General features: G+C 43.5%; 9 protein-coding genes and 1 non-coding gene across 10 annotated transcripts; 5 read left to right on the forward strand and 5 right to left on the reverse strand. All coding sequences in view use genetic code 12, as the record gives it.

Annotated features, from left to right (window-relative positions):
* Window positions 1-37: 37 nt before the first annotated feature.
* On the reverse strand, window positions 38-1,318 carry FOL3 (folylpolyglutamate synthase; the record flags this gene model as incomplete). The annotated part of the gene is made up of 1 exon (XM_006689841.2): window positions 38-1,318. The coding sequence occupies one exon, from the start codon at window positions 1,316-1,318 to the stop codon at window positions 38-40; it is 1,281 nt and encodes a 426-aa protein (XP_006689904.1).
* A 77-nt stretch (window positions 1,319-1,395) lies between these two features.
* PSN45_001537 (uncharacterized protein) lies at window positions 1,396-2,067 on the forward strand (the record flags this gene model as incomplete). The annotated part of the gene is made up of 1 exon (XM_006689840.2): window positions 1,396-2,067. One exon carries the CDS (start codon window positions 1,396-1,398, stop codon window positions 2,065-2,067), a length of 672 nt encoding a protein of 223 aa, XP_006689903.1.
* A 203-nt stretch (window positions 2,068-2,270) lies between these two features.
* On the forward strand, window positions 2,271-2,855 carry MED11 (Mediator of RNA polymerase II transcription subunit 11; the record flags this gene model as incomplete). Its single annotated transcript, XM_006689839.1, has 1 exon — window positions 2,271-2,855. One exon carries the CDS (start codon window positions 2,271-2,273, stop codon window positions 2,853-2,855), a length of 585 nt encoding a protein of 194 aa, XP_006689902.1.
* Window positions 2,856-2,924: 69 nt separating this feature from the next.
* Window positions 2,925-3,584, reverse strand: PSF1 (DNA replication protein psf1; the record flags this gene model as incomplete). Its single annotated transcript, XM_006689838.2, has 1 exon — window positions 2,925-3,584. The coding sequence occupies one exon, from the start codon at window positions 3,582-3,584 to the stop codon at window positions 2,925-2,927; it is 660 nt and encodes a 219-aa protein (XP_006689901.1).
* A 220-nt stretch (window positions 3,585-3,804) lies between these two features.
* Window positions 3,805-3,876, forward strand: PSN45_001540. The gene has a single exon. It is a non-coding gene; the product is annotated as a tRNA-Cys (tRNA).
* Window positions 3,877-4,351: 475 nt separating this feature from the next.
* Window positions 4,352-7,555, reverse strand: PEX1 (Peroxisome biosynthesis protein pex1; the record flags this gene model as incomplete). The annotated part of the gene is made up of 1 exon (XM_006689837.1): window positions 4,352-7,555. The coding sequence occupies one exon, from the start codon at window positions 7,553-7,555 to the stop codon at window positions 4,352-4,354; it is 3,204 nt and encodes a 1,067-aa protein (XP_006689900.1).
* Window positions 7,556-7,759: 204 nt separating this feature from the next.
* Window positions 7,760-8,278, reverse strand: COX20 (Cytochrome c oxidase assembly protein cox20, mitochondrial; the record flags this gene model as incomplete). The annotated part of the gene is made up of 1 exon (XM_006690375.1): window positions 7,760-8,278. The coding sequence occupies one exon, from the start codon at window positions 8,276-8,278 to the stop codon at window positions 7,760-7,762; it is 519 nt and encodes a 172-aa protein (XP_006690438.1).
* Window positions 8,279-8,334: 56 nt separating this feature from the next.
* PSN45_001543 (uncharacterized protein) lies at window positions 8,335-9,158 on the forward strand (the record flags this gene model as incomplete). Its single annotated transcript, XM_006689836.2, has 2 exons — window positions 8,335-8,492; window positions 8,546-9,158. The coding sequence occupies 2 exons, from the start codon at window positions 8,335-8,337 to the stop codon at window positions 9,156-9,158; spliced, it is 771 nt and encodes a 256-aa protein (XP_006689899.1).
* Window positions 9,159-9,233: 75 nt separating this feature from the next.
* Window positions 9,234-10,373, forward strand: NPA3 (GPN-loop GTPase 1; the record flags this gene model as incomplete). Its single annotated transcript, XM_066157679.1, has 1 exon — window positions 9,234-10,373. The coding sequence occupies one exon, from the start codon at window positions 9,234-9,236 to the stop codon at window positions 10,371-10,373; it is 1,140 nt and encodes a 379-aa protein (XP_066013776.1).
* An 82-nt stretch (window positions 10,374-10,455) lies between these two features.
* Window positions 10,456-12,240, reverse strand: PSN45_001545 (uncharacterized protein; the record flags this gene model as incomplete). The annotated part of the gene is made up of 1 exon (XM_006689833.1): window positions 10,456-12,240. One exon carries the CDS (start codon window positions 12,238-12,240, stop codon window positions 10,456-10,458), a length of 1,785 nt encoding a protein of 594 aa, XP_006689896.1.
* Window positions 12,241-12,280: the final 40 nt, after the last annotated feature.

The following is a 12,280-nucleotide window of genomic DNA, read 5'->3' on the forward strand; positions in this document are numbered from 1 at the left end:
TTCATTCGCGTCTGTTACATGCATTTTCGAGCCATGGCTAACTATTTACAAGTCTGAGGACATCAGAACAAAGATATAAACTGCCACACACAACCACCTTCCGGCTGTCGCCTTGGGCCTTGAGGGCAACTATACGGTCCAAGATATCTTGCACGGTTTGACTATCGTCAGACTCAATCACGTCTTTAAAATGCGGTTTCGCAGCCATTATCACCTCTTCCACCCCGTAAGAAGAAACCCACGGCATACCTTCAGGACGGGAGAATTTGGTGCCTATAATCGAGTCTTTTTGTTGGTTGGCAATATACTTAACGAGATTCTCGACCGATTTGCCCTTACTCAACGCTACCACCATAATTAACCCTTCTTCGTCTCGGTACGATTGCAAGTATGTGCCCAATTCCTGGGCCGCACTCTCGTTGTGGGCTCCGTCGATAAGCATATCCACTCCTCTGTACCGCACCAGTTGAAGCCGTCCCGGCCATACCACGCTCGCGACACCGTTTGCAACTGATTCCTTGGTAATCTGACTACTGAATTTGGCCTTGAGAAGTTCTACCAACCTGAGAGCCACACTCAAGTTCTGGAGCTGGTAGTTTCCTTTTAATGGCGACTTTGAACGAAGATCTTGGACCTGTTCTTGAGTATACTCTGAAAAGGAAGAACTCGTTGTTCCATTCACAATATGCACTGTACTCCCACACTCAGCAGCCTTCTGTCGTATGGTCTCCAAGACCTCTTCACTATTTGTCCCGTCCACTACGCAAGGAATACCGGTTTTGATTATGCCTGCTTTTTCAGAAGCGATTTCGCTCAATGTTGATCCCAAAAACTGCTCATGATCAATACCGATCTTGGTGATTCCACAGACAATCACACCACCCTTATGCTGGCCACCAAATGGCTCCAACACGTTGGTAGCATCGAGCCGGCCTCCCAACCCCACTTCTATCACCGCATATTCAACCTTCTCCAACTCAAAGATCTTGAATGCCGTCACCGTCAACAATTCGAACTCCGTACACCCTACGTCGTGTATCTTGTTCTGCTGCTTTACTAGCTCGGACACTTCGTGGAACTTTCCCAATGGATATGTTTCGTTGTTTATGGAAATACAATCGTTATAATAAAGTAGATGCGGTGAGGTGAACCTCCCGTTGCGGATGCGAGAAGCGGTAAGAATCGAGGAAATGTAGGCCACGGTGGAACCCTTACCATTTGTCCCTGCTATGTGAATAGACTTGTAGCTGCTGACATGGGGGTTTCCCAAAATCAGTAGAAGCCTACTTATTCTCGTTAGGGCTAGGTTGATGCCCATGGTGTGCAAATTTGCGAAATCTCACTTTTCACGCTCACGCAAGCGATAAAATTCCCCATATATTTCACTGACAGATCATGTCAATCCCAAAATTAACCATACCCGAGACAGCGTTCGACCCCAGCATATATACGTCGAGCCATAGAAGGTCACGTCTTCTTGTATACTTGCTCCAACTCACCAACTCATCTGCTATTTTACTTGTGTTGATTTATGTGGTCAGCTACATTGGAATTAAGCCTCTCCTTGAGTTGACATGTTCTCGACGACTCGAGATGCTCGATAAATACCGCCACAAGCTTCGAGACTTGTACTTGCTTCTCGTCAGCAAGGTGGACCATATTCCCATTGTGGGCTTTAATAGGCATGGGAAGGTGTTTAGTGATGCGATGATCCAAACCGACGCTTCGTACGCCAGAAGGCTCAAACAATTATCACCGGCTGACCAATTGGAAGAGCTCGAAAAGACCGATAAGTTAAACCATCTGAAGCTTTTGAGCAAATTGCGCAAGCTCAATGATGTTTTATCAGGGTGCACTTCATATACCATTCTGGAGATGCCCCACTACAAGTCCACCAGGGAAACTGTCAAGCTGTTCCAGCACGAAATAGACACCAAGATCTTTGACTACGACGAATTGTACACGGTGGAAACGAACAGCGAACATAGAAAAAAGCGCAACTTGGTGGTGGATACCAAGAATGATATCAGAAGCATCAAGGGCCTTTTTATGAGTGGGCAGGCATAAGTTTCGTATATATGGCCGTCCTAAAAATGTATAATTTCCCTACTGGACTCTAATAATTTCTAATAATCTCACCGCAAAAACTACCACTGGACCCGGCTAGTTCTTTAAATCTCTCCGCACAAACTTGTTCTCAGCAAATAGTTAACATCACTAGCTTACTCGCCTAGGGTCAAATGTGTAAAATTCGCATTTTCAACATCAACATGTCCAATGGCCAATTCATACAACAGCGATTGGATTCATTGAACGACATCGATTCCAGCATCGTGTCCCTCTTGGGATACATGTCCGATATCTTTGACAGATACTCCACTCCGTCAAACAACAGCGATGATGCCAAAGATACCATAGAAACCCAGACCAGACTTATATATCAAACCCTCAGCGATATAGCAATAAATCTCCGAAAAGAGGTGAAGATCATGGATGACAACACCGGTGTATTCGACAAAAATGAAGACCAGGTGATGATACTCCCCATACCTGTTGATCAGAAAAACACAGCGTTGGGAAAACGCAGGTTGAATGAAGAGATAGACCTTTTGACCCACCTCATCCCACAAGAACCTACAGAGGACCAGAAGTTTAAGCCTGAACCCGAGACTGTCGAAGAAGAGTCCGTCAAGGAAGAGCCTGTTGAAGAAGAGCCTGTTGAAGAAGAGCCTGTCAAAGAAGAACAGCCAGAAGAAAAAAATGGTGTTGATGACACCGATGAGCCTGACCCCATTGTCAAACCAGAAGCCGATGTCGAAACATTCGGAATCTCTGACGTCGAAATGGAAGAGTAAATCTCCTTTCCACAACCCCAGTCTCACAATTAACTTATATTATAGTACAATTAATGCAACGGAATGAACCTACAACTCTTCTAAATACCCCTGCTGAATCAACCTCTCCACATCGGATTTTCTCACGTAGAACTGTGAGTCCTTGATCAAGTTGAACACTCCATACTCCGTCTGCACCTCTCCCCCGTCCTTCAACACCCTCACATCTATGAATATGCTCGTGGGAGGCTCTAGATCTCCGCTGAGGTCAATGTCAACATACTTCGATTTCATATCGACAAGGAGTTGCAGATACTGCTTGAAGTACTCTTGTTCCTGGTTACTCAAGTTGTCCAATATCATGCGAGTTGTGTAATTGGATCCCAAAGCACCAGTTTTTGTAAGCGATGGTTGGGGAGTACTATTGGAATCGGAAGGATCTATGTTGAGCCATGCAAATTCGTTCATCTTGTCAGCTCGAAGTTTCTGATGGGCTAATAAGCAGCGCTTGTTTCTTCTCATTGACAATCGGGCCACAAACAACTGACACTCAAGAGCTACTATTTGTTCAGCTGAGGTGCCTTCTGGATTCGTTCTTTGTTGTTCAGTAATGTAATCGACATCCCTGCCCAAATCGTTAGTTTCTTTGACGATGTCGTCCACCAAGTCGGACTGGTAGAGTGTTATTTCGGGAAGGTTTGACGTTCGGTGAGCGTCCAACACAAGCTTATTTGCTTGGTCTCCAAACATGTTGGTGTTTAGCGTGAAATTTAACGCGACTTTGAGAGACGCATCGAATATAAGAGAACAAAGTTTCTATGACATAGTAGAATTTGTGCGACGTTTCCACGGATTTTAAAGGATAGTTATGGCACTGGTTAGTCCTAGTGAGCCATTTAATGGTCTTAAATAGCCCTTCAAGAGTAACACATACTCATGAAAAACAGCTTCATTTTTCATTATGAATGTAGCTCGTATGGCGCAGTGGTAGCGCAGCAGATTGCAAATCTGTTGGTCCTTAGTTCGAACCTGAGTGCGAGCTCTTTCTTTTTGCAGCCATATCCTTCTTCAGGACTTCAAAACTCGGCCACCGCTGGAACTAGATGTTGTATTTTTTTACTTTTAAGAAGAGGTGGTTTATCATTGTGATTGGTCATAACTATTGATTGCACACGCAGTTATGAGGAAGTTTTGTGTTCTTTCCAATATACTCAAGATTCCAGCAAGAGCCATTGTACCAGGGACCGTGGCAGATGGTGATATGAAGTGCAAAAAAAAAAGACGAAATCTCCTGGGATACAAAGTATTCTCTTTAACAAAACCACCATTAGCTATATCTATCGAGTTGCTGACTAACTATAAATATCAGCCCGTACCCGAGCGCATTTGGATATTAAAGGTAGCTTTTGGGCCTCCAAAATATATTTCACTTGGTAGCTCCATCCATATTTTCTATGGGACTATTGCATCCAGCCATTATAATTTTGCTCTTGCCTGCTGTTTTTATTCTGCTACTTTTACATAAGAGTAGTTCTTCCACCAATATCGTTGCTAGCCGAACCATCAGGCATATTTCCGTCTCTTCCTGAAACGAATTCGTGGTAGATCATATCGAGTTTGAGCTTTTCCTTGACAGAAATGGATGGTTTGGTCTCCTTCAAAGACTCGACAAAATTTTCATGGGAAATCAGTACCACTGACAGTGGACTGTTTTTCTTTTTCTCCTTCAAGTCCATGTTCTCCTTAGAGTTTCCAAATAGCTCCTCAATTTGTTGTAAAATCTTTAGCCTATCAGCTGGTCTCATTTTGGCGTTCTTCAACTTTTCAGAGTTTACCTTAAAAAAGTCGAGTTCTTGGCTATTAGGAGTGTTGGACTCCATTTGCTCCAAACTTTCGTCTTGCGAAAGCTTGACGTGAACCGCTTTCAAGTACGCGTTGTATCCCAACCCTTGCATATCCGCACCACTGAACCCTTCTGTCTGTAAGGCAATCTCCTTCAAATCAATACCATTTTCTAAGTCCATTTTAGCGGTGATGCTTTCAAGAATATCCAATCTGTCGTTGTAGTCTGGCATGCTGCAAATTACACTCTTATCCAATCTCCCGGGACGTAATAATGCTGAATCGATCAAATCGGGTCTACTGGTAGCTGCCAACACGTAGACACCATCTAATCCTTCTGCACCATCCATTTGTGTCAACATCTGATTAACCACTCTATCAGTTACACCGGTGGAGTCGTGTCCTCTCTTGGGGGCAATGGAATCGAATTCATCAAAGAACAAAATGCACGGCTTGGCAGCTTGTGCTCTTTCAAACAACTCTCTTACAGACTGTTCCGAAGCACCAATATACTTATTCAAGATCTCGGGTCCTTTGATGGAGATAAAGTTCAAACCACATTGACCGGCAACGGCACTTGCCAATAATGTTTTTCCACAACCTGGATAACCGTAAAGTAAAATTCCCGATCTGAGTCTCAAAGGACAGTTAGCAAAGATAGGAGCATATTTGGTGGGCCATTCTAAGGTTTCCAACAATATGTTTTTGGCTTCTTTCAACCCTCCAATGTCAGACCAGTTAATAGATGACTTTTGTAACTTTACCCCCCTTAAGTTCAATGGAGTATATCCTTGTAAAGCTTTCTCAAAATCCTCCATAGTAATAGAAACTTCGTCATCGAGAATTGCAGACGATTGATTGAACAATGATTCGTGATAAATCCGGTCACACAACGTTTTCAAATCATTGGGCAAGTATCCCTCAGTTTCTGCCACCATTTCCATCACGTCAAACCCGATTTTGCATCCCAAGTCGTTATTGAAATAGTGTTCAATCAATTTGGAACGTGTGGTTTTGTCTGGAGGTGAAAGATGAAGGATGTTCTCAATCAAATGAGACAGAAACAAGAATCCATTTAATGATTCTTTGGAAGACGAAGATGCTAAGATCGAAAAGTTGCAATTTGGTTGACAGTGAATCTTCTGCACTTGAGACACCAAGAATTCCGCCAAGTTCTTGGAGTTGGAGGAGTCTACATGTTCCACTTCAGCACCAATAAGCTTATCAAGGTTGTCCAAAATTAACACCGACGGCTTGTACCAAGTACATTCTTGAAGCCACCTATTGAAGTGACTGGTGCTTAACAGATTGAAGTTTTCGTTCATTATAGACTCACAGGATATGAATTTACAGTGATACCCGTGTAGATTCTCAAGCTGCTGTGAGATGTGCTTGAGTACAAGAGTCTTCCCACTTCCACTATTCCCATGGACCAAGATCCCAGAATTGTTATCGATAATTATATGTTCAACAGTTTCTTGTATCATAGACTCAAAGCCAATCGCATCAGATAAGGGCTTTTCAACTTTTGTTTCCTCGATGAAAGAAGCAGCACGAAGCAACTCCTCATCAATCTCGATGGAAGGACCTTTCTTGTCGGATCCGTGCAATGGCTTGATCCAAGCGTTTAAATCATCATTTCTCTTAAACTTCAACATCCCACCATTAGGCAAAATATTGGGAATTATGGGTAATTTTGTGAAGTTAGTGATGGGAGATTTGTATAGGGAAGAATCTTGACTGAGCAAAATTGACTCAATGGCTTTCGCCAATTTCGAAGCCTTTTCCTTCTTCTCGGATGAGTTGATGTTGACCTGGTTGGATTTCTTTGACTGTGTGATGTAGGGGTAGATCGTGAATGTAGAGGGTAATTTCTGGGTTTGTTTAATAGACGGTTTCAACACCAAAATGCTCCCCAAATTGGACTCAACCGACAAGGCTACCGCCAACTTCCGCGACACTCCCACATGATTAGCAGGAGATTTTGGATAGTTGACAAGACGGGCCACTACTCTTTTGTTTTCCTCTAAAGGAACCGTTTCCTTAGCTTCTTTCTCAGATGAGCCTGGTAGATTTGGAGAAGACTTCTCTTGTTTTGGTGTATGGTTCTTCTTGGAGTTTGGACCTGGTATAACAGACACCGCCACGTACTCTGCCCGCTTCAATATTCCTGCCACCTCTTTGAAGTTCACATACACTTCATAGCCGTTTGTGTCAGCGTATTCAGGTAAGTCTGCGTACAATTGATGAGGAAGAGGGATGGATCTCTTCAACACCGACGGAAGATTCATATAGTCATCACCAGACTTGTCTGTTCGTGACGATTTAGCTGACTTTACCGACCCAGACCTCTTTTTCACACGTGGTTTTGGTGCAATTGCAACCTCACATTCTGGGGAAAGCTTAGCGAAGTTGACAGATTTAGTTCCGATGTCGGTCACCACCAAATTGGCCGAAGTCGTCAGGCTTGGGTACACTACAAGAACCTGGTTCAACGAAACGCATCGAGTTTGCGATAAAAGCTTGTCTTCCAAAGTTTGTGCATGTAGTTCCACAAGCTCCCAATCAGAAGAAGTAACTGGCTCCAAGTTGACCTGACGAGTCTCAAAGTTGTTAACCTTCAAGTTGATCACCACCGGCTCTGTCTCAGCCAAAGACAAACTCTTGGCCAAAATCGAGTCGATTTCAAGGGAATTAATACTCGTGGCATTCCAACCAGACCAGCCAGTGTAACTGCTTTTGCCCTTACAAACAATTTCCACAATCACGTCTTGTACCTTGATGTTTGCATTGGCAAGAAGGTTGCCTAGTCTTGAAGGTAAGTTGACTAAGTTTGTTCTCAGCAGCACATGAACAATGTTGGCTTTGTGGCCATCCATAATCGTGTATTGAGTTGTACAGGTTTGTCAGATTTCTCCAGATTTCGAGTGAGCATGGCTCACGCATTTTGACCCGAGGCCGATGCGTTTGATTTTTCACAGGTGCACCAATAGGTACTTTACAAGAATTAGTGAAATGTATACCTGGACGATACGACGCCTGTGTATTGACGGTCCTAACAAGCGGTGCTCTATGTACATTATCTACTTCTTCTTACTCTCGTAGTGTTCCTGGACTTGTCTCCATTTCTCGAGTCTCTCGTCTTTGGTATTGGAAGCTTTATCCTCCCACTTCTGTTCGTTCTTTTGTTGCTTCACCTGCCTAGCCTTCTCAACGGTCTCAAACGACTTTCTTCGAATCGACCGGCACTGCTCCCACCCGACGATATTTCCTAAGAAAAATCCGCAAACACCCCAGTTCAACGATTTATTGGGGTTCTTATGGATCAAAAACGTCACCCCACCTAGCACCGCCATGGCCTGGAACCCGGTCATCATGGCTTCTCGAAAGCACGGCATTCCAATGTACGTCAGTGGTTTTACATCGGCAAGCCTCACTTGACTGAGGGCACCTTCGTACATCGACTGGTCACTGGCATCACCTGGAACATCTCCTTGGTCCTCGAACTTGGGTGGAAGATCTTCTAGAAACTTCTGGGGATTTCCCTCTGGTACTTGTGTTACCGGTGTAGATTTCACGGTATTTCCTCCGAACCATCCCATTCTTTTGGAAAGTAATATTCAGACAATCGCGCGCCCAACTTTTCTTCTCAAACCTCATGGTGCCTGACGAATTAGTATTGGATCCCCAATTGAAATACTGGGTTCTCCTTCCCATTTCAGTGGTGATGGTGGTTGTTGGACTACTTCGGTCTAATGTCACCCTTCTCCTTAAATCTGATCCCAAATTAGAGGAGTTCAAGAAGAACAGAGAAAAGTATGTGTGATCTTGTGTTGAACTGATGAATTTGAATACTAACAATCAACTAGGCAATTCTTGAAGAGAGCCACGTCATTCAAGAATGGTAGCTCAGTGCTCACTCGGGACGAGTTTCTCGTCAGACAAGAGTACTTTATTACTCAGTTGAAGTCTAGTGAGTTCTTTGCTAACAAGAACGTCTCCAGTGATGCCCCTGCCAACCCCTTGACAGACCCCGGGTCGGCCGATGCATTAATGGAAATGGCAAAGGGAAATATGATGAACTACATTCCACAAACGCTTATCATGGCGTGGGTCAACTATTTTTTTGCTGGGTTTGTGATCATGAAGTTGCCCTTCCCTATCACAGACAGTTTTAAAAGCATGCTACAACAGGGAATCGTGACTCCAGATTTGAACGTCCGGTACGTATCACTGATATCGTGGTACTTTGTCAACTTGATGGGATTGAAACCAGTCTACTCATTAATCATGAACGATTCATCTGCTGCTGATGAGCTTGTCAATCTGCAACAACAAAATCAGCAACTTCCAAACTTGGGAGCTCCTGGAGCCCCAAAAGTCGATAAGATCTTTGAGAAGGAGGCGGCAGACATTCAAATCTTGTCCCACGAGTCTATCTATGATGGCATTATAGATCGAGTTTTAGCAGCCGATTTGTAAGTGTAGGCTAATGCGCGGAAATATATAAGTAAGCATCGCATCTCGTTTTCGAAATTTTGTCATTCGGTTACAAACATGAGTCCAGCAACTGTGATATGTATTGGAATGGCGGGGTCTGGAAAGACCACGTTCATGCAAAGATTGAATGCTCACTTACATTCTAAAAACACTCCTCCCTATGTGATTAACCTAGATCCAGCAGTGTTGAAAATTCCCTATGGTGCCAACATCGATATTAGAGACTCTATCAAATACAAACAAGTAATGGAACAGTACAATTTGGGACCCAACGGGGCAATCGTCACTTCATTGAACTTGTTTTCCACTAAGATCGACCAGGTGATCAAGTTAGTGGAAAAACGTTCTGAATCTGTTAACAATGTCATTGTGGATACTCCAGGACAAATCGAATGCTTTATTTGGTCTGCCAGTGGTTCCATCATCACCGAAGCGTTTGCGTCGACTTTCCCCACCGTCATCGCCTATATTGTTGACACTCCAAGAAACACATCACCCACCACTTTCATGTCCAACATGTTATACGCATGTTCGATTTTGTATAAAACCAAATTGCCCATGATCATAGTATTCAACAAAACCGATGCCCAAGACGCTGAGTTTGCTAAAGAATGGATGAAGGATTTCGAAACGTTCCAAATTGCCATCAACAAAGACCAGGATATGAATAGTGAAGACGGGTCCAGTTATATGTCTTCTCTTGTGAACTCGATGTCCTTGATGTTGGAAGAGTTCTACTCCACTTTGGATGTTGTTGGTGTCAGCTCGTATACCGGGGCGGGATTCGACGATTTCATGGATGCTATTGACAACAAGGTGGAAGAATACAACGAGTTTTATAAGGCAGAAAGAGAACGGATCTTAAAGAAGAAAGAAGAGGACGAGAAGAAGAGACAGGCAAAACAGTTAAGTTCATTGATGAAAGACTTGAAGATCAAGAACGGTAAAACCGCTTCGAACGACGGCGAAGTATTATCTGATTTGGAAGACGAAGAAGAGGATGAATACAATGGAGAAGTGTTGAGGGATGAAGACGAGCCCCAAAGAGAATACACCTTCCCTGAAGATAGAAACTCCGAGATTAATAGTAATACTGATTCTGACTTACAGTCTCGATACCAAGCTGCTCTTGAAGCTACTTCCAAGACGACATCATCCAAGACTGCTGAAAACATTGCTCAGTATATCAGACGTTAAGCTTACGAAATAAATGTATATTACCTTTGCAATTTTTTAGCCATATCATTTTGTGGCATACCTCTTTTTTAGATGTGCATCATTACTTCTGCTGTGCTTGGAACTCTTGCAACACCTTGTCTATGTCGTAAGGCTGGTGGTACTCTTCCTTAAATATCAAATGCGGCTTGTGCTTCGCAAGATGCAAAATAGTCTTTCCAAACTCGGAATTGCCCCAGGCAAACCAACTTCGTGTATAAGCATTACCACCCCTGGAATTCACTTGTACACTCTCGTGAATCAAACCTAATCCTGCCGTGGATTCCATAACAAGCTTCAAATCTCTCAAGATCTCCTCATCGTCATTGGTGGTACGCATGGCTACCAATAAAGACATTGGCCAAGCATTGTTAATACCGATATGCGGCCCTCCAATTCCACTAAAGTACCTTCCTTTTAAGTAGTATGGGTTCCCGTTCTTGGAAAGAAGCATTTTCCGGGTGTTTTGGTACACTTTGTTTTCTAGTTCAATATACCCCATATCTGGGGCAGCTAATAACGATGGGATATTGGCATCGTCCATGAATATCGAACTTCCGTACCCATCAACCTCATAAGCATAAACCTTGCCGAATATCGGATGGTCGACAATCCCGTGCTGATTTATACCAATTTCGACATTCTTGATAACTGTATCTGTTGTAGCAATCATCGCATTGATATCGAGTTTAGAATCCACATGTAATTTCTCGTTCAAAATTTGGGTTCTTAATGTCTTCAATTCTGTTAACATGTGCATGTTTGCCGGGATGAAGAACTGGAGAATACAGGCATCATCAGAAGGCCTGAAGGCTGACCTGATAAGTCCGGTACCATAGTTAACAGGGTTTCCAGTTCCTGCCAATGGTAACGTTTCAGTTCCAATATTGGTGTCTCTTTGGAAGGTATAGTAAAATGGTAACACCAGGCCCGTTCGCTGGTTAAAAGTTGGCGACGACTCTCTTCTCAACACGGAGAGGATTTGATTGTATGCTTGTAACCAAGCGTCGTTCACAAAAGACATGTCACCTGAATTAGCGTAGTATTCATTGGACAACGTCAAGAACGATGCCAACGAGTCCAATTCGTATTTGCACTCAAATACATGTCTCCAATCGGGACGAGGATGCACCTTATCAATAGCCGAATTGCCTTTCTTAATACCAGACCCTGTTGGTGGGTGGAATGCATTGCAATACGGAGAGTTCCATAGATATAACAGCTGGGTGTTGATGGCACCTTTAATCAACTCCTGTAGTTTTGTGTCGTACTTGACAAATGGTTGGTACGCTGACATTTGACGAGCGGAATCTCTCAACCACTCGGCATGGATGTCACCTGTCACAATAAAGGTTTGGGGTGTTGGAACCTGTTTTGCTGTGTTTTTCTCTCCCGTGGGAACATGCCATAAAATGGCGGTATCTAACGTGTTCGGTAAGCAATTCTCCACCAACCGGCCCAAGTCCTCGTCTTTCAATTTCTTCTTCAAATCATCAATTACGTACTCCACAGCTGACGAAACAAAAGTCCGACATTTGGGAGCAGGTCTCATATATGCGTACTTCAAGGGTCCTTTGGAGAAAGGCTCATGTGATAGCTCAGAGTATTTGGTATAGTCGGGACATTTGGTCACTTTAGAGTCCATGTACTCAAGAAATTGTTGGTCAATATTGTCAATGCCCTGACGACGGGGTAACAGCACAACCAGTGATTTTTTGTCATCCACCACCTCTGGTAGAATGTTTGGTAGGCTGTACACGTATAAGTATACCGTGAATACCACAGCTGCCACCACGAGCACCGCCAAGCGCTCGGGTCGGATGCGTTTGCCATACACATACATAGCCATTGTTTCTGAATGAGTTTTAACAGGTTGCGAAATTCCGTGC

This window comes from Yamadazyma tenuis, chromosome 2 (genome assembly GCF_029203305.1).
Source record: "Yamadazyma tenuis chromosome 2, complete sequence".
In the NCBI taxonomy this organism is placed as follows: Eukaryota; Fungi; Ascomycota; class Pichiomycetes; order Serinales; family Debaryomycetaceae; genus Yamadazyma; species Yamadazyma tenuis.